We start from the raw sequence: 26,857 nt of genomic DNA on the forward strand, positions 1-26,857 counted from the left end.
TGGCCTTAGCACCTGACTGCTCACTCACTTTAAGCGTTTACCCTGGAATGAGCAGATTTCATTCCTTTAAAATTCCTTTGAGAGCAGTGATTTTTAAAGCAGAAGAAATCTTGGGTCACACAGCTGTGCAGGTTTCAGTCTGATTGCACGTGTGGTATCCACACCTGTGGTGGTCAGTTTGTGGGGAAAACACATGAATATGTATTTCCGTAGGTGAGCGCTAGCTGCGGTGACAAACTTGAATTGGTTAATGGCTAAGACACAAAGGACATTTACTAGTATTTCCAGCTCATGCTCTCCCACGTTCTCCCCACCTCCTGGCTCCGGCGATTCCAACACGAGGCCTCTGGGCGGCTCTGTGCCAAGCCAAGAAAGGGAAAGGGCCGAAGGTAACCAGTGCATCTGCAGTTCACCCGCTGGGACTTAGTCATGTGGCCTCGCCCACCTGGAGGGCAGGCTGGGAAACTGGACTAGTGCCCGGACTAGTGAGGGAATGGGTTTGGAGAATAGTTGGGAGCATTGGCCATTTTGGGGGGTCATTTTTCTCCATCCCCTTCCCTGTTCAACTTCATGAGAATTGAATGCCTAGAGTCGATGAGTTGAATGCTTTGTCATTCTGTTGCCTATTGCAGGGGTCCTCAAACTTTTTAAACAGGGGGCCAGTTCACTGTCCCTCAGACCGTTGGAGGGCCAGACTATAGTTTAAAAAAAAAAACTATGGCCGAACTGGTTTGGCTCAGTGGATAGAGCGTCGGCCTGCGGACTCAAGGGTCCCGGGTTCGATTCCGGTCAAGGGCATGTACCCTGGTTGCGGGCACATCCCCAGTGGGGGGCGTGCAGGAGGCAGCTGATCAATCTCTCTCATCCATGTTTCTAACTCTCTATCCCTCTCCCTTCTTCTCTGTAAAAAGTCAATAAAATATATTAAAAAAAACAAACTATGAACAAATTCCTATGCACACTGCACATATCTTATTTTGAAGTAAAAAACAAAACAGGAACAAATACAATATTTGTATTTGCATGTGGCCCGCTGGCCGTAGTTTGAGGACCCCTGGCCTAAATGGTAGTTCTCATCACCTGCAGAATACTCTCCAAACTCCCTGGCGTGGTGTCAGGAGCATTCTGGATCCACCTGCCCACCTCAGGACTCCGGCTCCCGTTCTGTGCTGTGGCCACAAAAGCCAAGCTCGTCACTTAGGGTTCTCTGAACCAGCCGTCTCACGTAGTCACTTTGCCCCTTCTGCTCCTCTGCCTGGCAAGCTCCTGGGGTCCTTCAGGAGTCCTTGTTTGGATCCACATTCCTAGACTACTTGTCAAACAGCGCTGACACCGTCCCCACCCCCGTGGACCGTGAGCTTCCTGGGGCAGGGGCTGCATCTTAATCCAGTATTTGTTTTCCTAGCCAGTGCACGCACTTAGTAGATGTTCAGTAAACAGTCTTAAATGAATGAGGGATAGACTGTAAACCTGAAAAAGTAATAAAGAGATCTGTTACCTTAACTGTTAAAATCTAAATATTTCCCCTTTTGATTATGTTGTTGTTCTGTGTATTGGGAGGAGACTTTCCCTAGCGATCTGGGTCACACAGCTGTGCAGGTTTTAGTTTGATTGCACATGTGGCATCCACACCTGTTGTGTCTATGACTTTTTTTTTTTAAGGAACCTATTTTTACATGTTTTCTTAAGGGTTCTTTTTGTTTAACTATCATTCTATTTTTGCCCTCTCCACTTTTACACCTACTACCAATTTTTCCTTTTTACTGTATTTTCTTACACTTTTTTGAATTTAAAACATAAAATTGCATAATGTTTCTACAGTTCGGTATCCTGCTATTTTACTTATAGAAAACATTTTCCCACAAAATTAAAAATTTATACACTTATGAATGTCTTCGTGGTATTCCACCCTGTGAATCATTTACTTGTCTAACAGTAAGGAAGTAGTTTTCCTTCTGCTTTTTGATGATAAAATGACCTGTGGGCGCATGTACTGGTGCATGGTGTACATTTCAGGATTTCCTGGGGCCGAATCCCAGAAGTGCTGCCTGCTTGGTGACCACAGTCCTGACCCTGGTCAGCTGACCTGCCCTCTCCCAAGAGGGTGTCTGTGAGCCCCCAGGAGCCCATTGTCCTTGGTGCAAGTTTACTGGCAGTGAAAGTCCAATCTCTGCTTTATGAATGAGGACACACACCACGGGGGCCGGTGGACTGTCGAAATCTGTCACAGCTCTGGCCCCATGTGACTGTAGCTTGAGGTCTGGCAGGACTGGTCCTCCCTGCTCCTGCGGTCCCAGAATGCAGAGATGCCTTTGGTTTGCTTCTCTCCCTCTCCTGGGCCCTGGCTTCGGCTCAGAGGACTGAGGCACGCGTTCCTGCCTTTGCCTGAGATGCTCCCTTCTCTTGCCTGCGTGCCTCTGTTCGATGTCTGCGCATCTTTAAGGCCCAGCTCAGCTCTTCCGGGACGCCCTCCTGGCTCCCAGGGCAGAGGCGGCCTCCTCCAAGCATGCTGCTCTCTGTGTCTGCTCTCACGTAAGTCCAGTTTTGTTTTGTGTCTTGTTCTTAGTATGAGGCCTTCAAGTCAGAGCCTGGATCTTAGTCATCCCTGATCCCCAGCGAATGCCTGGCGAATGTTCTTGGTTGGCCCTGGGACATGAACAGAACGTGGCTTGGCCCTGCCTGCTTGCACAGTGTAGACCCTTGCTCGTGGAGCCATATGCAAGAGTGGTTTCTTCTCATGCACAGGGGCAGGCCACTTTGTGCCACGCTCTGGGCTGGGCGTTTTCCGTGCCAGAGAAGACAGGGACCTGCTGGATTCCGGGGGTGCAGCCCAGTGGAGGGAGAGGGCACACAGATGAGCTCTAGAAGCCACCTGGGTTAGGAATCGGCACACCATCTGGATTAATGGAAACCAGAGATTGGAAGATACTAGAAAAGGTTACATTATCAGGCAGTTGTTCCCAGTTTTATTTCGTTCATAGTATTTTTAGAGTAGTTTAAAGCGAAATCTAAAAGAGTGTCATTCACTGTTCATGGAAACTGCTGGCACAGAGCTAATCTTCAATTCATTTAGATTAAAGCATCAATTAAAGAAATGAGAGAACACGTGACAGGAAGCATTTATTAGTTCAGGACAAAGTTCTCAGCTCTAGTTGCACAGAATTCTCTGGGAAACTAAAAAAATCAGTTGATGTCTAGGCCCCACCCTCAGCAATCAGTTTTCATTGGTTTGGGGTGAGGCCATGGCGTTAGGATTATTAAAAAGTTCTCTAGTGGATTCTCGCTGCAGCCAGGATTGAGAACCACCTGTGGGAGGTATGAACTTAAATCCAAATCCAAGCCCTTCAGTTGACTGTGTGTCCTTGGGCAAGGTTATATCTCTGAGTTTCCTCATCTGTCAGAGGGAAAATCATACATAGACACCTTGAGAATGGGGGCCTGTGCCTCTGGCTGGCCTGTTGGCACAGCGCCTATGTAGGACACAGTCAGAGCGCAGTACAATGGGGCCTTGACTTACGAGTTTAATTCGTTCAGAGACCGAGCTCGTTAAGGAGCTTGTTAACTCAAATTACTCTATTAACTCAATGCAAAAAATCGGCTGAGAGACAGCTGGTATCTCAAAGAACTCGTTAGTCGGGACACTCGTAAGTCAAGGCCCCACTGTATTCTGCTTGTTGAATGAAAGCAGTAACAGGTGAATAGCGTTAGGATGAGATGAGATGAGCTGCTGGGCCTGTCATGCATAAGCCGCCCTCAGTGTTACTGATGAGCACAGGTAAGTCACCCATCTGGTGGCTGAGGCTGGTACCTCTGTTGCAGAGGAGAAAGCTGAGGTTTGTTTCTCACGCAGTCAGGCAGCTGGTCCTGAAGCTGGGATATGAGCCCCGACCTGCCTGACGCTGAGTCCCACGAGGAGTCTTTGCGCCACAGCCAGATCTCATCCCTTCAGGTCTAAGTCCTGCATCACTCCTCAGTGTGGTCGTGAGCCCAGACCCCTCACCACGTGTGATGCTGATAGCCTGTGAGCTCACAACTCCTCTTTGCCTCCTCTTAGGGTTCAGTTGGAGATTAAGAATAAATTTGTGTTTTTCCCCAGGAAAATAACGTTCAATACTAAACCACATGGGCGCTTTCGCCCTGCCTCCTTCCTCCTTGTGAAAACCTCCGCAGATGTTAGGGAATCCTCCCTGTTTAACTTCTCCTTCCTGTGTTTACATGTTGGGAAGGGTTGAAGGGGACTTCAAGGAGGCTGTGACCCAGCCACTGGGGCCTGTTTTGGACTCTGACTTATCAGTTGAGATATACAGGCCTGAGTGGGTTTCAGGGTTAGTTAATGAATGACCCGCGAGTGCAGGCTCTACAGCAGGTTTCCTGCCAGCCCTCGGGGATCCAGAGAGCAAGTAGGGTACCCTCCCTCCCCCATGTAGTTAAGGAGATGCGGAAATAGCTAAAATACAAGTCCCAGCTCTTGGTCAGTGATGCGTGTAAGGTGCTCTGGGAGGACGGCAGAGCCACTGGGTACAGAGGAGTCTTCATCCAGGAAGACTCCAGAGAGCGTGGGAGCTGAGCTAGCACTTCCTGAAGTGTAGCGTATACTGTCGTGTACACAGTGAGCCCTGCACGTGGGCCCTTGGAGTGTCACTGAGCCCTGAAGTCTCCGTCCTATCCCTTCCCTGTCAGGACCTTGCTCCCCCAGGGCAGCCGCTGTTTTGCTTGTTTTGGAGTTTCAGATAAATGGATTCATACAGCATATACTTCAGTGTCTGGCTTTCTTTGCTCAGCTTTGCCTGAGGTTCACCCGGGTGTTACTGAATGGCAGCCGTATTCGTTTTCTCTTGCTCTGTATAGTTTTCAGTCGCACAAACATACTTCTCTGTGTGTTGCCTGTGCATGGAGGCTTGATTCTTAAGTCTGTGACACTTACTAATTAGGAGGTGCTCATCGTAATAGTCTCACGCATGTCTTTAGGGGCGCATGCTGGGGCGGCCCTGCCGAGTGTGCTTGGTAGACATGCTAAGCGCTTTTCCTAGGTCAGTGGTCGGCAAACTGCAGCTCGCGAGCCACATGCGGCTCTTAGGCCCCTTGAGTGTGGCCACGAAGTTTCAATCGCACTGTATGTGCGCGCCTGCACGTGGTATTTTGTGGAAGAGCCACATTCAAGGGGCCGCAGTTTGCCGACCACTGTCCTCGGTGCTTGCTCATACTGCTGCAGCAGCGCGTGGCACTGGGGTGCTCTGTGCCCTCTCGGAATGCCGCACTGTCACTGGTTGGCTTCTGTGTTTGTTCTTTTCCGCCACCCTGGTGACGGGTGAGGGGATTTGGGTTTACTTTGCCTACCTTTCCATATTTTATTGGCCTCTGTTTTGAGGTGCCTGTGTGGGCCTGTCTCACTGATCTGTAGGCACATTTTTAGATTCAGGGTGAGAGCCTTTGTGAAATAGACGTGAGGAATGCAGATCTCCTCTGCACAGTGGTTTCCTTCTCATTCTCTGCAGATTTTTTGTTTTGTTTTCTTAATGAACAGAACTTCTTTTTTAAAAAAATATATATATATTATTGATTTTTTACAGAGAGGAAGGGAGAGGGATAGAGAGTTAGAAACATCGATGAGAGAGAAACATCGATCAGCTGCCTCCTGCACACTCCCTACTGGGGATGTGCCCGCAACCCAGGTACATGCCCTTGACCAGAATCGAACCTGGGACCCTTGAGTCCGCAGGCCGACGCTCTATCCATTGAGCCAAACCGGTTAGGGCCAGAACTTCTTAACTATAATGAATTCTACTTTATAGAATCTTCTTTTTTATGGTTAGTGCCTTTTTTGTTCTATTTAAGAAATTCTGTTATCTTATAGAATCTTTGTTTTGACATTACCTGCTAGATCCATGATCCATAAGAATTACCTTTCAGTATGATGTGAGGCAGTGGTTAATGTTCCTTAGCTATAGAGATCACCCTTCCCGTGAACCTTGAAATACATCAGGTGACCATATAGCTTCTGTCATCAATTTGTCCTTTTACTACTATCACTAATTTCAATACTTTTTAAATTACTGTAGCTACTATATAATGGGTCTTGATATTTTATAGAGTAAACCCTCTACTTTGTTCTTTTAGATTATTTTGACTATTCTAGGTTCTTTTTCATTTCCATATAAATTTTAAAATCAGTTTGGCAATTACCACAATAAATCTGTGGTCTTGTTTGGGATTGCATTGAATTTATTGATCTTTATTGGTCATTTTTTACTATATGAAGACTTTTGGTGTCTGAGTATGGTGTGTCTTTCTATTTATTTAGTTTTTCTTTAAATTTTCCACAGTATTTTATAGGTGTTTCTTGTTTTTTTAAATGTAAAGGTCTTGTGTTTCTTTCATTAAATTTATTCCAGGATATTTGTTATTTTTGGATGGTTTTACAGATGGCATTTTAGAAATGTTTTTTGGAAATGCCGCTCATTTCTGTGTGTAGTCCTTGCATCCTGTGATCTTGTTAAATTCGGTTCTTGCTGTTGATCTGTGGATTCTTTTGTGTTTTCTGTGTAGAAAGCCCCTGTCTGTGAGTGGGTTGTTTCCAGACCTCTCCCCTCTCCCGCAGTGTTCTGGCCTCACGGAAGGCCTAGAGCTCCGTGCGTGTGGAAGTGGCCTGGCCTCTGAAAGCTTCCCTGCTTCCCCACTCAGTGTGACGCTTGCTGGCGGGTGTCTTTTCACCAGGTACCTCATGCTTTATTAAATACCTTTTATCCGAGTCAGGAAGTTCTCTTTTATTCCTAGTTTTATAATTTTAAAAGATCACACTTATGTTACGTTTTGTCAAATGCCTTTTTTCCTGCATTTCTCGGTTGTATGTGTTTTCTCCTTTATGTGTTTATGTGGCAAATAACATTGCACTTTTCTAATGTTAAGTAAGCTAACTGCATTTGCATTCTCAGGATAATCCCAAATTATTCTTGATACACCATCCTTTATGTTCCATGATTGAATTGGATTTGCTAATATTTTGGTTATGACTTTCTGTCTGTAATTTGTCCTTTCTTATACTGCCCCTGACAGGTTTTGGTGTCAAGATTATGCTGGCCTTATAGAATGGGCTCAGAAGTATTCTGCTTTGTGTGTTCTCAGTGAGATTTTTCTCTGGTGGTTAAGTGAACCTACCATGTGTTAAAACTTACAGAAAGTCAGTTTTATTGCATATGAATTTTAAAAAAGCCTACACACACGCTCCGTGTCAAATGATTCTCGAAAGGGTACTAAACAGTCCTGGCTGAATAGTTTTTTCTTGGGGAATAATGCCCATAAACGTGCTCATTGAATGACTACTGAATTCCTTCTGGGGTGGAGAGAGGGTAGGAGTGAAAGCTTTGGCCTCTGAAAGGCTTTGTGTATTTCTTCCTTAAATGCTTGGAAGAGTTCACCAGTGAGGCCCCCTGGGCCTGAGTTTTCTTTGTGAGTTTCTCATTGTAGATATTTTTGGAGATTGTTTTGCTGAGGAATAATTATGACACATGACTGTTGCAGGTTGAGGGAGAATTTGGAGAGGTGTGGGAACATGGAGGTGTAGATTTGTAGGGAGGGAGGACACAGGGTCCTGAGAGAGACTGTGGGTGTGGCGCTTCCTGAGTGATGCCTGTGCCAGACCAGGTGTGGATTTGACTCCTGGGGGTGAGGGGTTTGACAAGTTCAAGTAAGATCGCAGGTTTGTGTGTCAGTAGTCAGAACAGTGCTTAAACTGGAGCGAGCGAGCGAGCATCAGAGCTTCTCAACTAGAGGGAGGCTCATACAGATTGCTCCCCCAACCCCCCCAGGTTCTGATTACGGAGGTCTGGGTCGGGGGCGCAGGATTTTGTGTTTCCAGCTAGTTCCCAGGTGGGCTGCCTCCAGTCCAGACACCAGACTTTGGAATGCAAGGAATTAGTATCCTCGCTAGTCACCCCCCCCCCCCACGCCTCCTCCCCCCAACACACACAATTCAGCTGCACTGGGACTGGGATTTTGAGGGTGGTCTTTTTTAAAATACATTTTTATTGATTTCAGAAAGGAAGGGAGAGAGAGAGCGAGAGCGAGAGAGAGAGAGAGAGAGAGAGAGAGAGAGAGAGAGAGAGAACATCAAGGATGAGAGAGAATCATGGATCGGCTGCCTCCTGCACGCCCCCTACTGGGGATCGAGCCTGCAACCCGGGCATGTGCCCTTGACCAGGAATTGAACCTGGGACCTTCCAGTCTGCAGGTGGACGCTCTATCCACTGAGCCAATCCGGCTAGGGCTGTGGGTGTCGTTCTTTAGTCTTGGCCTGGCACAGACAAGGTGCTCAGTACCACTCCTGTGCCCTGTTGTCTCCCACACTTGACGTATTTTTTGTACTTGCAGAAGGAATACATGCTGATTTAGTTTGTGTTTTTTAGCAGTATGGAAATTTGGAAAGTAAAATTAAAATTTCCATCTTCATCCCTTACCACTGCCTATCGCAGAGATGGCCACCTGGCACTGACTCTCCAGTCGCAGGTGGTCTCCTTTATTTAAGGGGCGTGGACTGGATATTAGAGGGCCCTGGCCCAGGTGCAGCGTCGCCTCCCCGTGGGCTCATTGCAGACCCAGGAGTGAGCAGTGCCTGTGGGAAGGGCGGCGAGCCAGCCTAGACTAACTTCTTGTGGGTTTAGAATGGCTCAGGTTTGTTGACCTTGAAGTGGTTAGTTAGGTCTGGTCCCTGAAAAGGTTTTACTGGTGTTTCAAATCAGGAATAGGGAGAATCCCTTGGTGATGGTTCTGAGGCAGGGATTGGGTCAGGACTTTCCATGACCCTTTCTGTGACTCACCTGCATACCTGTTCTCTTTTTCACAAAGCTCAGTGTCTGACACACAGGACATGCTCTAAGTCGTTGCAGATGTGACTTCATCTTGCTTCCCAGAAAGGAGTGCCCTGGGTTTTGTGGCTCGTTGGCCTCTCTGGCGCTGTGTGTGGCTCTGGGTCTCTGCATGGCGCCGAGATGTGGAGTGGAGCTGTGCTGAGTCCCCGGAACCGGTCACTCATGCTTTGCTTCCCAGACTGCCCGCCCTCCTCCCTCCTCCCTCCTCCCTCCTCCCTCCTCCCTCCTCCCTCCTCCCTCCTCCCTCCTCCCTCCTCCCTCCTCCCTCCTCCCTCCTCCCTCCTCCCTCCTCCCTCCCTGTGACTAGTTAGGAGTCAGAGCCCTGCCTGCCCCGCCTCCGCCTTTCCAGCGGCCGCTCTGTCCTGGTGCCTTAACCTTCCAGACTGTGGAGCTGGGCTCTGAAGGCGTCCATGGTGCTTCCCCGGGACTCTGGCTCCAGCTGCCAGGAATGCGGCGAGGGGAGAGTCCGCCCGCCTGCGGCCGGCCTTGCAGAGCCGTGTGGCCACAGTAGACGCGATGTCCGTCTCCTCTGCGCTCCTGCTCATGGACAGGTTTGTGGTCCCAGTGTGGCCTTTCTTGTTTTTAAACTGGAGACCTAACTGGAGCTGGTTTTACCCTGTGTGCAGGTGTAGGCCCCCGCTGCCCATTGGGCAGAGTTGCCTCCTTGCTTGTTTCTTAGATGAAGTGGGCGTGTCCTGTAGCTCCAGCAGGGTCTGCTGTGCGCCAGGGGCTCTCGGCAGGTGCTCACGACCCTCCCTTGAGTTGACCGCTGCCTCTGTTTTTAGGGATCCACTCTTTAGCCTCAGATACTACTGGGGTCACATTTTCTAAAGGAGGAGAGGCTCCAAGTGTTCCTAGCTCTGAGCGCTTTTAGTTGTGGAACTAGGAATTTGGGGCACAGTGACTGGTCTTTCCCCGGGGCAGGGAGAATTCTGTCACACGGAGGCTTGCTCTGCAGAGTGTGTTTTGTTTTTCACCTGAGATGGCTGAAGAGGCTGGCCTCTCCCTCTTCCCTGTCCAGAGCAGAGTGGGGGCCAGTGTGGGGTCTGAGGATGGGAAGCCTGCTGCTGCGCGTGGAGAGCGGGAAAAGTGCACCAGCTATGCAAGGGCTTTGGAAGCATCACTCAGGATTTCTGTCTTCTCTACCCCAGGGGGTGCCAGGGGGTGTATATCCCATCAGGAGTGAAGTCCTTAACCTCCCCGAGCCGGTTTCCTGTCTGTACCATGGCGACTCTGTGCCTTCCTGGTGGGGTGTTTCACACATGCGGTCCCTGACAGGTGATCTGTAAAGGAAATGGTGGAGGAGATAGCCATCGGTGCGCGGGGGATGGAACGCTGGGTGTTCCTGGTTACTGCTGGCTAACTTGCTGCAGCTCCTGTTAGTGAGCTGAACGAGGGAGGGAGCACGAGGCCCAGGCAGTCACTGAATTGCAGCAGAGTTCGCTTGCACAGTGTTGAAGGAGGAGGACTTTGGAGTTTCATTTCTCAAGACTGAGAGGTTTTGAGAAATCCCTGCTGAGAGTTGGTGGCTTGTGGAACCTGCTCCGCAGGGTGGGGAGGATTGCTTCATGCACCCTGGGACTGCGCTGACTCCAGATTTCCAGGTAGCAGCTCGGACACGTCCCCCTGCCTCTCGGCCCTGTGCCCATTAGCTGTCTCTCTGGCAGGACTCCCCGAGCTGTTCGGATCCTAGCTTCCTCTACTTTAAATGGGCAGGAACCATTCTTGTGTCATGTTTGTGAAGAGGCCCTGAAAAGCATGCATGGAATAATTTTGAATGCTTTCCTACATGCCAGGAACTGTTCTAGACTGGAGTCACCACAGTGAATAGGAGGCAGTATATAGTACGTGCTCACTTAACGTGTCGATAGGTTCTGTGACTTTCAGTGAAATGACCCATAACAAAAACTATTTATTTTATTATTATTTTAATAGGTTTTTACTGATTTTAGAGAGAGGGGAAGGGAGAAGGATAGAGAGATAGAAACATCAATGAGGGAGGAACATTGATCAGCTGCCTCCTGCACGCCCCCTAATGGAGATCTGGCCTACAACCCAGGCCTGTGCCCTGACCAGGAATCAAACTGGTGACCTCTTGGTTTGTGGGTCAATGCTCAACCACCAAGTCACCCCAGCTGGGCAAAAACCAATTTTATAACATCTGCAAGAGTTAGGTTTCTACAGCACCTCATCAACGGTGTAACAAACTGACGTCATGATTCGAGGACCTGCTATATCCACCCTCAAGGACTTAGATTCTGGTGATGAAAACCAAAAAAAGGGGGATAAATCTAGGCTGAGAAGAGGAAAGCTTCGTGGGGACAGGATTCTAATGGTCCATGTTGTCCCCGTGAGTTGTGTCACTGACCCATCTTGCTCCTAACCGTGATGACACTGTTTCCTTGTGACCTGCACTCCACAGTGTGCCCGTGAGCTGCTGGCTTCCCGGGCCGGGCAGGCAGAAACCAGCACTATTTTTACATGACTCTGTCATTGGTGTCAACATAAGGACGTTCAGACCTGTAGAGAATTTTTACGAGTTTACTTGAACCAAACTGACTACAGTGCTAGGGAGCAAGAGCTCAGATGCCCTGTAGAATGACAGTTTTGCAGCTTTTTTATACTTTTGGAATTAAGGAAGGAATGGAAGGAAGAGTGCTTAGAGGTGGGAGAAACCAAGGTGCGGGGTATTTAAGGGTTTGTGCTCTGCTCCCTGAGGTGGTCATGCGCCCGGGAATCTGAAAAAGGCATTTCAAAGGTCTTCACCTTGAGGCACAGAACCAAGGGCATCTCCTATCTTTTCCTCTGCATTGTGACCTAGTGAGATGAAAATAATTATTTTGCAAGCCCTGGGATACACGCAGGGGTGAAACCCTGACTCCTTTTTCCTGCCCAAGTTCTCTGCCTCCCTCAGTTTGTTAGTTGGCAGTGGCTTAACCATTGGCAGCGCACAGTGTATTACCCGAGGCCTCTTCAGCGTTATTATCCAGGAATCGGGATAGGCATTGTCAACAGATTGGACGGGGGCGGGGGGGAGGGGGGGGGAGCGGGGGGGCGGGACATCCAGCACCTGCGGGGCCACTCGCCTTCAGCCTCCCTTTCTTGTAAACCCAGCGGGTCCCTCGGATCTCTCTGATCTCTCTGTCACCGCCCTCCCTCCTGCAGAGCAGAGTGCTGGCCCAGCTGGGGGCTCGAGCTTGAGGCAGAAGCTCCTGCTCCTCCTGTGCTCTGCTCCCCAGTGGAGGAATGCCCCCGGGGTGATGGCTGCTGCTGGCCAGGGGCTGAGTATGTGTGACAGGCTGGAGGTGGGCCTGGAAGGGTCCTTGGTGCATTGGGTAGCTGCCAACAACATGGCGGTGTGTCCAGTTAGCGATGCCAGCTGTGATCACTTCCTCAAGGAAGTTTCTCCACTGGAGAGAGAACTGGTTTTGCCTTTGTGATCACCCTGGTGTGAAGACCCTGGTCCTCATCCAGCTTTCACCTGCAAGGGTTAGCACCCAGTGGCCCGTTCTAACTCCACCCACCTTTCTGTACTTGCTAAGTGGCGTCCTGTAGCTCTCCTTCCTCCTCCGTGCATTAATGTTTGTTTATTTGTACCCATGTAGGCTCGTGCCTTTTTGTCTTATTCAGTGGATTATAATCCCTGTTCTCATTATTTATGTTGATGATTAAATTGTTAGCCAGTGGGAGCCCTTTCAAACTGGCAGCTGTTTCCGTTAGCTGCGTCCCCTTCTTCCTTTGACACTTGCCTACCTGCTGGCACACAAGACGCTGCGCATCGGATACTTTGCTGTGGGCCTGGAAGCCACCTGTTTGTAGTGAGTACACCAAAGCGGTGCATCCCAAACAGAGCTTACTTTGCACCACCATTTGGGATTTATTTTGTTATCTGGGTCTTGCGTTTATGTGTTGTTGGGAGAGGAGACCTCATGACAGACTCCTGGGTGGCTTTCTTTCTATGAAATGTGGAGACTCTGTGAATAGGTATATAGATTTACCTGATAGATAACTTAAACTAAACTAAAGGTTAAGTACTAAAGCAGCTGTTCTTTTTTTTTAATCCTCACCTGAGAATTTTTCCATTGATTTTTTTTTTTTTTTTGAGAAAGTGTAAGGGAAAGGGAGAGAGAGAGAAAGAAAGAAATATCCATGTAAAAGAGACACATCGATTGGTTGTTTCCTGCTCACACTCCAACCGAGGCCAGGGTTCGAACTGTCAATCCATGTACGTGCCGTGCCCTTGACTAGAAATTGAACCTGTGACCCTTCAGTCCGAGGGTTGATGCTCTAACCACTGACCAACACTGGCCAGGGCTAAAGCAGCTGTTCTTTGAGCACTGATTGTGTAGCTGTAACTTTTAAAAAAAGATATATTTTTATTGATTTCAGAGAGGAAGGGAGAGAGGAAGAGAGATAGAAACATCAGTGATGAGAGAGAATCATTGATCAACTGCCTCCTGCACACTCCCCACTGGGGATCGAGCCTGCAACCCGGGCACAATACCTGACTGGGAATCGAACCTCCTGTCATAGGTCGACCCTCAACCACTGAGCCATACCAGCTGGGCTATAGCTATCATTTTAATTCCTACAAGGACACATGTTAAACAAGGGAACTGAGGCTCAGACAGGTTAACATACAGGCCAGAGAGTCACACAGCTAGTGAATGGTTGAGCCAGAGTTTCAGTTCCCTTTGGTCTGACTTCAAAGTTCATTTTTTTCTGATATACTGTGTCATGATGTAATACATTTCCTTACTCTAAATTATAGAATTTATACACCTAACAATGAATGACAAAAATCTTACTTGAGGTTCAAGGTCTTTCACCTACTGCATAATTTCATGTCTGTATGGAAATTAAGTGTGAAAACCTGGAGTGAGTGGCTCACCACATTGACCTGTCACAGGAAGTCTGCTGGTTTTCTTTACAGTGACTCGGCTGTCCTGATATTCTAACCACCGAGGAATTCCCTAACCTTTTATTCTCTCCCTATAGGAACTTGCTTACTAGAAAACAAAATGCAAGACTTGACAAACAAAATGACTTGGGATGGAAGTTATTTGGAAAAATGCCACTCCGAGAGAATGCTCAGAAAGAGTCAAAGAAAGTACAAAAGGTATACAAGATACACACAACGTGTGCTGTGCAGCATAAACTTATGAACCTTGCAAAAGTGACTATTTTGGAGGTTTTGGGATGGGGAAACTGTATTAATTTGCATGCCAAGTTCCTAACACTCAAGCCTGTCTTCAGCATGTCAGTGACTGTACTTTATCATTTCTGACAGTTTGTAACAGGCACATCAGAGTGTTCAGTTGAGAGAGCTGGGCTTTAGATATATTTATAACTTGATTTAATGTAGTCACTTTTTCCTGGTAATAGTTGCAAATGTGTTTGTGGTTGATTTGTATTGACTGTGTTTGCTAGTAAAGCTCCCTCTCTGATCCCCTGGGCTTCCTGGGACTGACTCCTTCCGGTGCTGCGTTGTTCACCCAGCTGTAGTGACCCTCCTCTTGCTGGCCCTGGAGCTGCCCACCTGTCTGCCAGGCTTCGGGGTCAGGCCCGTCGGGGGCAGCTGGAGACATATGCTCACCTTTCACAGAGGGGCTCCTGCAGGGACAGCAGGCCGGGGGGGCTGACCCACCACCTGCATCTTCTAGGCCAGGGGTGGGCAAACTTTTTGACTCGAGGGCCACAATGGGTTCTTAAACTGGACCGGAGGGCTGGAACAAAAGCATGGATGGAGTGTTTGTGTGAACTAATATAAATTCAAAGTAAACATCATTACATAAAAGGGTACGGTCTTTTTATTTTTAAGTTTTATTCATTTCAAACGGGCCGGATCCGGCCCACGGGCCATAGTTTGCCCACGGCTGTTCTAGGCTGTGAGCCCAGAGCTGCGACACTGCCCCCAGCAGCCGCACCCCTCCCACCTGCTTTGTGTTCATTGATGATTGTTGTGAACACTCGAGGGTCTACTGGTGCAGGTCCTCGCTCTGCACTGGGGTTGGAGAAACAGCACACACCTGTGCTCAGGAAAGGCCTCGGGAGGAAGTGCTTGCAGTGCAGGGGTTGGAAGAGCAGCACAGGTGCATGGGGATGGCGGCAGGGCCTGCGGGCCAGGCCGTACAGGGGGTTGAGTGTAAAGGTGTGATGGAGAAGTCATAATAATGGAGATGGATCATGTACTGAGTGGTTACTTCTGCTAACTTTAAGTGAGTCAGCACTTAGGTTTCTAGTTCATTTAAAACTCACAATAACCTTATGAAGAAGATACTATTATTGTCCCCATTGTACCAAAGAAGCATCTAGACCAGCTGTGGGCAAAATACGGCCAGCAGGCTGGATCCGGCCCGTTTGAAATGAATAAAACTATTGAAAAAAAAGACCGTACTCTTTTATGTAATGACTAGGGGCCCGGTGCACGAAATTCGTACACTGGGTGTGTGTGGGGGGGAGTGTCCCTCAGCCCAGCCTGCCCCCTCTCACATACTGGGAGCCCTCAGGCGTTGACCCCCATCACCCTCTAATCGCAGGATTGGCCCCTTGCCCAGGCCTGATGCCTCTGACAGAGGCGTTAGGCCTGGGCAAGGGCGGAGCCTGCAGCCGCAGGGAGCTGGGGGTCCCCTGCCCAGGCCTGACGCCTCTGCAGGAGGCCTCAGGCCTGTTCAAGGGGCCGATCCGGTGATTGGTGATCGGAGGGTGATGAGGGCCATCTCCTCTGGCCGAGGCATCAGGCCTGGGCGGGGGGCTGGGGGTCCCCTGCCCAGGCCTGATGCCTGGGCCAGAGGCATCAGGCCTGGGTGGGGGGCGGAGCCGGGGATTGGGGGGATATGATGGTCCCCTTGCCCAGGCCTGAAGCCTGGGTCAGAGGCGTCAGGCTTGGGCGGGGGGTGGAGCAAGCAATCAGAGGGAGATGGGGGTCCCCTGCCCAGGCATGATTCCTGGGCCAGAGGCCTCAGGCCTGGGCGGGGGCTAGAGCCAGTGATCGGGGGGAGATGGGGGTCCCCTGTCCAAGCCTGACACCTCTGGCGGAGGCATCAGGCCTGGGCAAGGGGCCGATCAGGCGATCGGAGGGTGATGGGGGTCTACGCCTCTGGCCGAGGCATCAGGCCTGGGCAAGGGGCAGAGCCAGCAGTCAGAGGGGTCTGGGGGTCCCCTGCCCAGGCCTGATGCCTGGGCCAGAGGCATCAGGCCTGGGCTGGGGGCAGAACCAGTGATGGGGGGAAATGAGGGTCCCCTGCCCAGGCCTGACGCCTCTGGCCTAGGCGTCTGGCCCGGGCAGCAGGGACCCGCAGCTGCAGCGGCCCCGCGATCGCGGGCTCCGCTTTAGGCCCAGGCAAGGGACCCCTAGCTCCTGGGACTGCCAGCTTTGACCGTGCCCAGCTCCCATCGCTGGCTCCACCCCTACTTCCTGCTATCACTGGCCAGGGCGGAAAAGGCACCTGATTCTCCGATCATGGCTGGGGGGCAGGGCAAAGGCGGCCCCAGGGCCGCCTTTGCCCTGCCCCCCCAGCTCTTAGCTCCCCCCTGGGTTTCCGATCACTGTCAGTGGCAGGGGGCTTCTTCCTGCTTTCCCTTTCGCCTCCCTGCATTGTGCCTACATATGCAAATTAACTGCCATCTTGTTGGCAGTTAACTGCCAATCTTAGTTGGCAGTTAATTTGCATATAGCCCTGATTAGCCAATGAAAAGGGTAGCGTCGTACGCCAATTACCATTTTTCTCTTTTATTAGTGTAGATGTTTACTTTGAATTTATATTAGTTCACACAAACACTGCATCCATGCTTTTGTTCCGGCCCTCCGGTCCAGTTTAAGAACCCATTGTGGCCCTCGAGTCAAAAAGTTTGCCCACCCCTGATCTAGACACAGGCAGAGGAGCAGTGGGGCTGACTGTCGGGAAGGGGCAGCGTGAGCAGGAGGTGGGGGTGCTGTCCAGGGGGCCTCTGTGATGTGACATGATGTGATGGTGATGTAATGTGGCATGATGACCCTGGTCCCTGGCTCTGGCCTGCAGGCTGAGAGTGATGTGGTCACCCTGGCAAGAGTGTGGCTCTTGGGCTAGTCCAGGTGAGAGAAAGGGGTGTCTGGCTCAGGGCTGTGGCAATAGTGGTGTCCGAGGTTGGCCCCTCTGAGCGTGAAACATGGTGGATACGGGCGTGCGGTGTGTGAGGGAGGCAGTGTGCACACATTGGGGTCTGGCCAGGCTACAAGGTGGATTTGCACCTATTTTATGCCTTGTCAAGTTAAGTTTGTTCTGAATGTGGCCTAACATTCCCCAGAGCTGGTGTCTGGAGCCAGGAGATTCACAAAATAAATCAGTGTTGGACTTTGTATTTTAAATTTGGATCACTTCTTGTATAGGCTTATTAAAATAGCATAAAATTAAAATATGATGAGTTTGTTTGTAAAACTCAGCAAAATATTTCTTAGAAGACTAAGTAGCCAAGCAGTTAAAATATTTTAAAAGAAATCCACACTTTCAGAAAAGTAGCTATCATACTAAATAGATTTATTCTTTTTTTAAAAAAATATTTTATTGATTTTCCACAGAGAGGAAGGGAGAGAGATAGAGAGTTAGAAACATCGATGAGAAACATCGATCAGCTGCCTCCTGCACATCCCCTACTGGGGACGTGCCCGCAACCCAAGTACATGCCCCTGACCGGAATTGAACCTGGGACCTTTCAGTCCACAGGCCGACGCTCTATCCACCGAGCCAAACCGGTTTCGGCAATAGATTTATTCTTAATATTACTTGCATCGTGCTTAAATGTCTCTGCCATCTTGGTCATTCGTTTTCCGAAGGTGAGCGTGGGCATGTTCTTTGACCTAAAGGGTGTTTGCGAGCTGAAATGAACAGGTCAGCTGTGTGGTGACACAGCACTGCCGAGAAGAGCGCCGTCTGGCTGCAGCCATCAATAACAAAGGGTGTGCTTGCACCTGCGCGAGTCATGCAGTCCTGCCGTGTTGTTTGCTGGTGCTTTGTGTCTCTCACCCTCTCATCTCTCATCCTTCCCGTCCCCACTCTCACCCCTACCCCCACCCCCAAGCTGCACGGCCTGAGAGTGATACAGAGCCAGGGACCTGCCCCCGTGGGGAGGCTCCTGGGCACCCGGCTCTCGCTGGCTGTTGTCGCAGACGTCAGCTCACACACTCAGAGAGCCCCGTGCTGGGCCTGCGTGCTAGACTGTGGTCCCGGGCGGTGATGATGCTCCAGCAGAGCTACAGCCCGGCAGGTGTTGGGGAGACGAACTCCTTTCCCTTCTTTCGCAGCTTGTAGTACTTAGAGCATCACATGGTGACTTAACGCGGTGGGGGCCAGGCACCAGCGCTGTGTCCCAGCCCTGCCACAGCCTGGCTGCGTGGCTTTGGGCACGTTACTTCACCTTGTTGCACCCCATCTTCCTCCTCTCTGGAACTTGGAGAACAGGAGTCCCTGCCTCTGAGGTGCGCGTTAAAAGAGTGAATATTCACCATGTGCTCCGAGCAGCGCTGAATGTCTCGAGTGCTGGGGGTGTTTGCTGTTCTGGTTTCTGTCCTGTGACAAGTCTGCCCTGGACAACAGGAAGTGAAACTGCATGTGAGAATGAACCTGACCCTGCCTCTCCCTTCATTTGCTTGTTCAACACATACTGCCGTGTTGGGGGAGGCCGTGCTGGCTCTGAGTGCTTCTCTGTCGGTGGTCACCCTCTGGGAAGTCTCAGCTGGACTCGAGGCTTCGCATGTCCCCCTCCGCTGACAGCCCCCACGTATGTCTCTAGCCGGGACTGCATCTCTGATCCAATGTGGGCCTGCAGCTGCCTACTGAACAGCTTCACGTGGACAGGTATAGGCATTTCCTGTTTAACAAGCAGCGGCCTAAACTTTATTTACTTTCTTTCCACCCTTTTGAACCTGTTCCCTTGCATCTTTCCTCATTTTTTTAAAAATATATTTTATTGATTTTTTTACAGAGAGGAAGGGAGAGAGACAGAGAGTTAGAAACATCGATGAGAGAGAAACATCGATCAGCTGCCTCCTGCACATCTCCCACTGGGGATGTGCCCGCAACCCAGGCACATGCCCTTGACCGGAATCGAACCCGGGACCCTTCGGTCCGCAGGCCGACGCTCTATCCACTGAGCCAAACCGGTTTCGGCATCTTTCCTCATTTTGGTAAATGACAGACTTGACCCTTTTATTCAGGTCTAAAACATGTATTGAATTGAAATACTTTTTTAAAAAATATTTTTATTTTATTTTCTTGTTTAGTTCAGTATGCATCATTTATTTTATTTTTAAAATCTTTATTGTGAAAGTATTACATATGTCCTCTCTTTTCTCCCATCGACCCCCTCCAGCCACACCCTAGGCCCTCACCACCCCACTGTCTGTGTCCGTGGGTCATGCATATATGCATACAAGGTCTTTGGTTGATTACCTCCCACCCACCCACCCTCCCCCACCTTCCTTCCGAGATTCCGCACTTGGTGCCAAGCTTTCAGGTCTAAAACTTTAGAATTGTTCTTCTCTTCTCACATGCCCTTCCACCTGAACAGGTGTTTTGTTTATACTTAAGCTCTGCAGGTGAATCTGATGTGCAGTCTTGTTTGAGAAGCAGTGGCTGGGAAATTGGACATGCCAGTGAAGTTGTGTAGGTGAAGCCATGTTATCGAGTCCTACTGCTATAGCCTGGCATGAGATGGCCACGGCTTAATGGTCCCCCAGTTGCTCAAGTTTTGGGATATGGGGAGTGGATTTTTTAAAGATAAATTAGCAATACATACTTCCTCATTATATTAACTTGTAGAAGATGTATAAGATGCTAGCAAATTAAGAAATTTGGAGTCTTGCTACCCCAAATAACTACTGTTTGCATTTTGGTACTTTTCCTTTTAGTAATTTTTCCATACATGTTCTTTTAATTTTTTTAAAAGAAAAGACCACTAAAGGTGGATTTCAGAGGGGCTCATGACTGCAAACATTTAGGACAGAGGTTTTTTGTTGGTGTTGGTTTATGTTGTTTTTTTGTTAATCCTCACCTGAGGATATTTTTTCCGTTGATTTTTAGAGAGAGTAGAAGGGAGGGAGGGAGGGAGAGACAGACAGACAGACAGACAGACATTGATTGGTTGCTTCCAGCACGTGCCCCAACCCGGGCTGGGGATCGAACCTGTGCCCTTGACTGGGAATCTAACCCTTGACCCTTTGGTGCTCAGGCCAATGTTCTAACCACCTTGCTACACCAGCTGGGGCAAGGACAGTTTGTGAGTCTTTTAAACATAACATGGTGTACACAGACTTGAGGAATTGGCACTATTGTCAGGAAACGAGGTTGAGCAGATAGTTTGGGTCCTGGGTGGGCTCTGAGGCAGCGGCTGAGGGTGGCCAGCAGAGCGGCAGGAAAGGACAGGCTTGCGGAGGGCAGTGTCCTAGGAAAAATGCTGCCTGTGAGCAAAGGTGAGCATCAGTGTTTGGCTTTTTATAACCTGGAATGTCTTGGACGGCCTTCTGGAATCTCAAGTCAGCGGTGAGATGTTAAAGAGAGAATCCCGAAGAGGGCAAAACCAGGACCTCTCAGAGTAACAGTCATTCTTCTCACCTCTGGGTTCTGAGAAGTCTGGGTGCTTAGAAAACCATCCATCATCACACATTGCAGGAGTGATAAGCCTTGGTGGTCAGTGCAGGTAATGGGGGTGGGCCTGCAGGTAGATTCTAAAACAAAACTTCCTTCATTGCCATCATCCCGTGTATCCTTGGAGAATGGGCTTGAACCAGTTCACAAGAAGAGCAGCCCCATTCTGGGCAAGTACACTCGGCTCCATCTCTCCCAGTGGATGCAGCTGTACAACTTGCACATCGTGCATGGCATAGGGTTAGGGGTTCGGAAAAGTAACAGTCGGGGAGGAAAACCAGAACTTGAAGTACCACTGAATTGACTGAGTTTACCATTTTCCCCCCTCTGGTATTTCACAGCCTGAATTCAAGGTAGCTCCAACCCATAGGGGCTGTTAACACTCTCTGGTTCTGGGTGAGAAAGGGGTCTCCTAGCACTCAGAGAGAATGCAGAGGCCTCACACTTGATTGTTGCCTTTTCTCTGTTCTCGCTCACACAGCCCCCAAGCAGTCTCCTGGCAGCAGAGCAAGGGCTGGCAGGAGCCTAAAACTCTCAGGAAGGAAACTGATTACAGGAGCTTCGTTCCCAAGGTGGGGCAAACGCCTGATGCTGTATTCCCTCTTCCCACAGTTTGGCCCCAAGACAGACATAGTTGTGGGAAGAGTGGCTAGAGAACCAGAAAAAGGGAGACTGAGGAACCAGCAAGTACTGGGGGCCGTGTCGGGAGGAAGAGCTCAGGAAAGTGACTGTTTAAGGTTGTTATGAACAGCAGGGCTTACTCCCAAGTTGTGGATACATGGATCCGACTCAAATAGCACACATAGACTTTGAGAACTGACCTTGGGGGTAGGCCACCACACAAATCCCAGACATCTGGGTGGGACGCACATGGGATAGATTCACCAAGTACTACTGCAAAGGCTTTGAAATCTCAACTGATTTTGGAACCACAACTCACAGAAGCCTGATTAGAACTTGGGTCTGGGATCCAGCCAGGTCAATTGCCTGCTGAAACAAAAGTATCAACATTCTCCAAGGGGTTTTGATAAGACCCAGAGTCTCGTGACAATATTCAAAATATCTAGAATGCAATTAAAAATTACTTGGCATATGAAAAACTAGGAAAATCTCAGCTCACAAGGGAAAGACAACAGATACCAGGGCCAAGATAACACAGGTGTCAGCATTAACTAGTAAAGCAGCCGTTACAAAAATGTTCCAACAAGTAAGGGCAAACACTCTTGAAATGGAAGAAAGATTGTGTCAGTACGGATACAGAAAATACAAAGAAGAGCTACATAGTAATTTTATAACTGAGAAATACAGTAACTGAAATAAAAACTAACTGGACAGGCTCCGTGCAGGATGGAGATGACAGAGGAAAGAGAGAGTGAACTTTTAGATCAATAGGAATTATCCAATCTGAATAATACAGAGAAAAAAAGATTGGGGGAAATGAGCAGAGCCTTTGGGACCTGTGGGACATTAAAAAGTCTAACACTTGTTACTGGAGTTCCAGTAGGAGAGGAGAAAAATGCGATGCAGAAAACAATGTTGGAATAAATGAATGTGTTTTAAGTCTGGGAAAAGACATAAACCTACAGACTTGGGAGACGGGCCTCCATGAACTCCAAACAGGATAAAGACTAAGAAGTCCATGCCCAGACACATCATAACCAAATTGCTGAAAATAAAGACAAAAATTTTACAAGCAGCCAGAGAACACACACTACTTATTGGAAAACAACAATTTGAATGACTGATTTTGTCATCAGAAATTATGGAGGCCAGAAGGAAGTGAAAGAAAGGAGCTACCAACCCAAAATTCTGTATCTAGCAAAAATGCCTAGAAATGACAGTAAAATGAAGGTATTCTCAGATGAAGGAAAGCGAAGAGAATGTGTGGCCAGCAGTTCTAAAAGAATTGCCAAAGGAAGCTGTTCAGACAGTAGGGACACTGTCAGAAGGAAACCTGAAACTTAGGCAGGAAGAGGAGCAGAAATGGTACATGCTAGATAAATACAGTGGACTGTTGTTCTCTTAATGAGTTCTTTAAAATATATTTGGTTGGGAGAAAAAAGTCATGCCTGGGGTTTCAGTGTGTGTAGATGTAATATATAAGACGGAGAGAAGGTAAAGGGGACGTACTCACCTGGCAGGGGAGATACTGTGCTCCTGAAGGTGGTTTTCCCCAGCAAGGCTTACCCACTGCGCTCCGGGTGTGCGGGCCCTGTGACTTCCCCAGTTGTGGGAGACTCGACTGCATCATTTGTGGTGATGGGGGATTAGAAAGTTTAAATAAAATACAGGGGGAGGTGATATGGTGGTAAAGTTTGTACATTCCACAATGAAGTGGTAAAATATGGTTCTAAATAGACTGTGAAACATTAAATATATTTTAGTCCCTAGATCACCTACTAAAGAGAGACAAAAAGCCAATAAATTTAAATGGAATTCTAAAATAACTTAAACAAAACCAAGGCAGGAAAGAAGAGTTAGAGGAAGGTAAAACAGAAAACAAATAAGATTGTAGGTCTAAATGGAAACATATCAGCAATTACAATCCATGTAGATGGTTTGAACATACCAGCAATGTCTGGATACCCCACAGAATGGGTTAAAAAAATGGCCCAGATCTATGCTTTCTAAAAGAAACTTACTCTAAATATAAAATGTGTGGGTTAAAATGAGAGGATGGGTAAGATTTACCATGAAAATACTGAGCAAGAGGAAGATGGAGCAGATATATTAACATATAAAAGGATTGCAGAGCAATGGAAACTACCAGAAGGTGGGACACTTGCTAATGGAGACAGACTGGTTCTCGGTGTGTGTGCACCTGGTACTAGCTGCAGAGCACAGGGCACACTGACAGGTGTGAGACAAGCGGGCAAGCGGGCTATAGCTGGAGGGCCAGCTCTCCTCTCTGGATAGCACCTGGTAGACCTGTGGACAGAATCAGCCAGGAGAGAAGGCTGACTGTCAGCCGCTGGATGGACTGCCGCCTAGAGAGCACGCCACCCTCCAGCAAGCGCACAACACATTCTTTCCAGGGACGCTCAGGTAGACCTCAGGTAACCTGCATGGCAACAGAAACTATGAACATGAAAGGTTAAAATTATGCAAACCAGGTTTTCTAATCACAGGAGAGTCACACTAGAGTACAGTGACAGAGGACAAGAGCATCTCCCCAACGTGGCATTAAACAAGTAACCCCTTCTGAATAAATCATGGGGTCGCGTGGAAGCCACAGGAAAACTAGAAAATGTTTGGACCGGAATAAAAATACAAGCTATCAAAATGTGTGGGATGCGGTGCTGAGAGGGCATTAGAGTAAAAAGTTCTCAAATCAATCATCACATTTTCTATCTTAAGAAACTGTATAAGGGCCCTCACTGGTTTGGCTCAGTGGCTAGAGCAGCCGTGGGCAAACTACGGCCCCGGCCCGTTTGAAATGAATAAAACTAAAAAAAAAAAAGACCGTACCCTTTTATGTAATGATGTTTACTTTGAATTTATATTAGTTCACACAAACACTCCATCCATGCTTTTGTTCCAGGCCCTCCGGTCCAGTTTAAGAACCCATTGTGGCCCTCGAGTCAAAAAGTTTGCCCACCCCTGGGCTAGAGTGTCGGCCTGCAGACTACAGGGTCCCAGGTTCGATTCCAGTCAAGGGCACATGGCTGGGTTGTGGGCTAGGTCCAACATGAAGAAGGCAGCCAATGATTCGCTCTCATCAGTGATGTTTCTATCGCTCCCTTCCTCTCCCTTCCTCTCTGAAACCAATAAAAATATATTTTAAAAAAGAAACTGTATAAGGAGCAAATAAAGTAACAAACCTCTATCATTAAATAAATATTATAATATACGGATTAGCCAGTTGGCACCCTGCATTCTTGCCATGGTGACAGGGCTCTGCATCGGCACCACTGCTGTTGCTCACCACAGGCGTCTTAGATGCATGTTTCTGGAAGGACTCCGACTTAGGGATCCGAGGCCTTGAGTCCGTGTCTGGTTCTGTCATTCGCAGTTGGTTGTGTGGCCTGAGGCCAGCACTTTGCTTCTCTGAAAGCTGGTCTCTTCTGAAAGGCAATGCCCATCCTGTCCCTGCTTGTGAGATGTGAGTGAAGAAAGTGGGGAGCAGCGGGCGGTGTCCAGTGGGAGCTCGTGAGGGTCAGTGGTCTCTCTCGCTCCGCCCCCTTCATAGCTACACCTTCCCTCTCAGGGGCAGATGAAATTTAAAAAATGAGAAACTGCTGCCGGCATGGTCAGAGTGGTTTGGAAATGGCGGTTGGCATAATCAGTATCGGATGCCATCTGAAATGGCTTAAAAATTGTGTTGTTTTTTTCAAATGATACAAACAGTGCATGAACACATACCTGTGAAACCCAGATGATAGAGTAAGCAGGTACCAGGAAAGCCCTCTGCACCTGGAGGCCGCACAGCCCCTTCCTGGCTGGAGTCTCCCAGGCCCTTCTCATACAGACACACTCCCTCCCCCCACGGATGCACTTCTGCGACGGGTCCCAGGCTGGGAGCTGTGCGCAGCCGCCCTGGTGTGGACACAACTCGAGGACTGGATACCCTGTGCTTATTCAGAGAGGACTGTGTTCTGACCCCGTTTCTGACTGACCTTGGTGACAGTGTCCACTGTCTGGTGGCCTGTGTGTAGCCGGAACCAGAAAGGTGTGTTTCGTGGAACTCGCTGGATCAAGGCAGCTTCCTAGGAAGACCCAGAGAGGTGGCCCTCGGAGCCTTCAGACGCTTCTGCCCTCCCCTGGGCAGTGCAGTGAGCTCTGAGAGAACAGCGGCAGCCGAAGGACCCTGCCCAGAGCGTCCCGTCGATCTCATCCCAGCGGAAGACTGCGATTTGAGTCTCGTAGAACCTCTCCCGCACTGCGGGAGCGCCAGGCCGCCCCTTCCTCGGGCCTCCCCCATAGCCAGTAGGCACAGGCATGGTGGCTTGTCTTGTGGGCACAGAGCTCGGGGCCGGCGCTGTGGGCACTCCCGAGGAGCCATCATCAGCAAGCGCAGGGGCCAAAACGTGTTCCTCCTTCCCTTCCAAGTTCTTCGGCTGGCCAGACAATTACATTGACATGACACAGACCAGCAGGAGAAAAACAAATTTCGTTTTGTGTATATTGGAGCCCCATAAAAATACGAGACTCAAGTGATTAAAGCGGGAGGCTTTTGTGGGGTTAGACAAGGAAACGGTAAATGTGTGAGGAGTGCACAGACAGAGGTGTGTGAGCTTGGGGTGGTAAATGATGAAGCAACAAGGTTTGCTTCTACAGCCTCCTTGGCCCTGAATTCCCTCTCTCGGGTGATAAGGATGCCTTCCACCTCCTGGTACAGGGAGGGCACCTCCACATGGGACATGACTGTGCTGCTCCCAGGGGGACAAAGGAGGGTTAGAGTGTCCTTATACCAGCTGTCTCTCAAGTAACTTTAATCCAAAATACTCAGTATTCCAGAGTGGCACATTTTGGGGTGAAGTATTCTGTTCCCTTTCACAGGGACTGCATAGGACTTATAAGGCTATTTCTAAATTTTCCTTTAAGTTGCTTGTCGAAGTTGAACTGAGAATATTACTTAAAAAAAAGCGTCATGTCAGCATGTGGAAGCACTAGGGAGGGAGTCTCCTTGTTGGCCCAGAAGCTTCGTGGTCTGCCCTGAATTAATAGGCGAGGGTTTTGGTTGTTCCTTAGGCTTATGCCTGTATCGGGTAGTTAACGTGGCCTTGAGGCCGTGAAGGGAAAGCTGGCTTAGGAAACTGAAATCTTAGCTCAGCAGCTGCGAATCAAGGAAGTTGACAGTGAGAGGCTCTGAATCAGACTGCTGGGGTTGAAATCCCACCCTGCCACATACCAACTGCTAACTAGGGGAAGCCACTTGGACCCTCAGTATCTGGGATATGTGCTGATGATACTTGTATTAGTTTCCTGTTGCTGCTCTAACAAATTACCACAAACTTGGTGGTGGCTTAAAACAATACAGATTTATTCTCCTGTAGTTTTCAAGGTCAGAAGTCCAAAATGGGTCTTCCAGATGAAGATGAAGGTGTTGGCTGGGCTTCGCAGAAGCTCCAGAGAGAATCTGTCTTTCTCCAGCTTTCAGAGGCTGCTGGCATTCCTTGGCTTGTGGCTGCATCATGTGTCTCTGTTTCCATCGACACGTTGCCTTCCCTCTCTGTAGGCACATCTCCATCTGCTTCCCTCTTTTAAGGACAGCTGTGGTATTTTGGGCCAACCCAGATAATCCAGGATACTCTCCCTGGCTCAGGTCCATTATGTTCATCACATCTGTGAAGTCCTTTCTGCCACGTACAGTGACAGTCACACCCCGGGGATTACTACAGGGCATATTTGGGGTCCATCATTCACTTTCAG

General features: G+C 49.0%; 1 protein-coding gene and 1 pseudogene across 8 annotated transcripts in view; both read left to right on the top strand.

Annotated features, from left to right (window-relative positions):
- TBC1D14 (TBC1 domain family member 14) overlaps positions 1-26,857 on the top strand; it is an 81,968-nt gene that overhangs the window by 20,901 nt on the left and 34,210 nt on the right. For 4 of the 8 annotated variants that reach the window (XM_059676183.1, XM_059676192.1, XM_059676202.1 and 1 more), the window contains 2 exons: positions 6,547-6,714; positions 13,863-13,983. In XM_059676183.1, coding sequence (XP_059532166.1) covers positions 6,547-6,714; positions 13,863-13,983 — 289 coding nt within the window. Of the gene's footprint in view, positions 1-6,546; positions 6,715-9,206; positions 9,416-12,544; positions 12,683-13,862; positions 13,984-26,857 lie in introns of those variants that run through there. The other 4 variants (XM_059676236.1, XM_059676217.1, XM_059676174.1 and 1 more) reach the window with 4 other exon arrangements.
- On the top strand, positions 22,612-22,746 carry LOC132225075 (U1 spliceosomal RNA; annotated as a pseudogene).

The sequence above is a fragment of the Myotis daubentonii genome, chromosome 1, assembly GCF_963259705.1.
Source record: "Myotis daubentonii chromosome 1, mMyoDau2.1, whole genome shotgun sequence".
In the NCBI taxonomy this organism is placed as follows: domain Eukaryota; kingdom Metazoa; phylum Chordata; class Mammalia; order Chiroptera; family Vespertilionidae; genus Myotis; species Myotis daubentonii.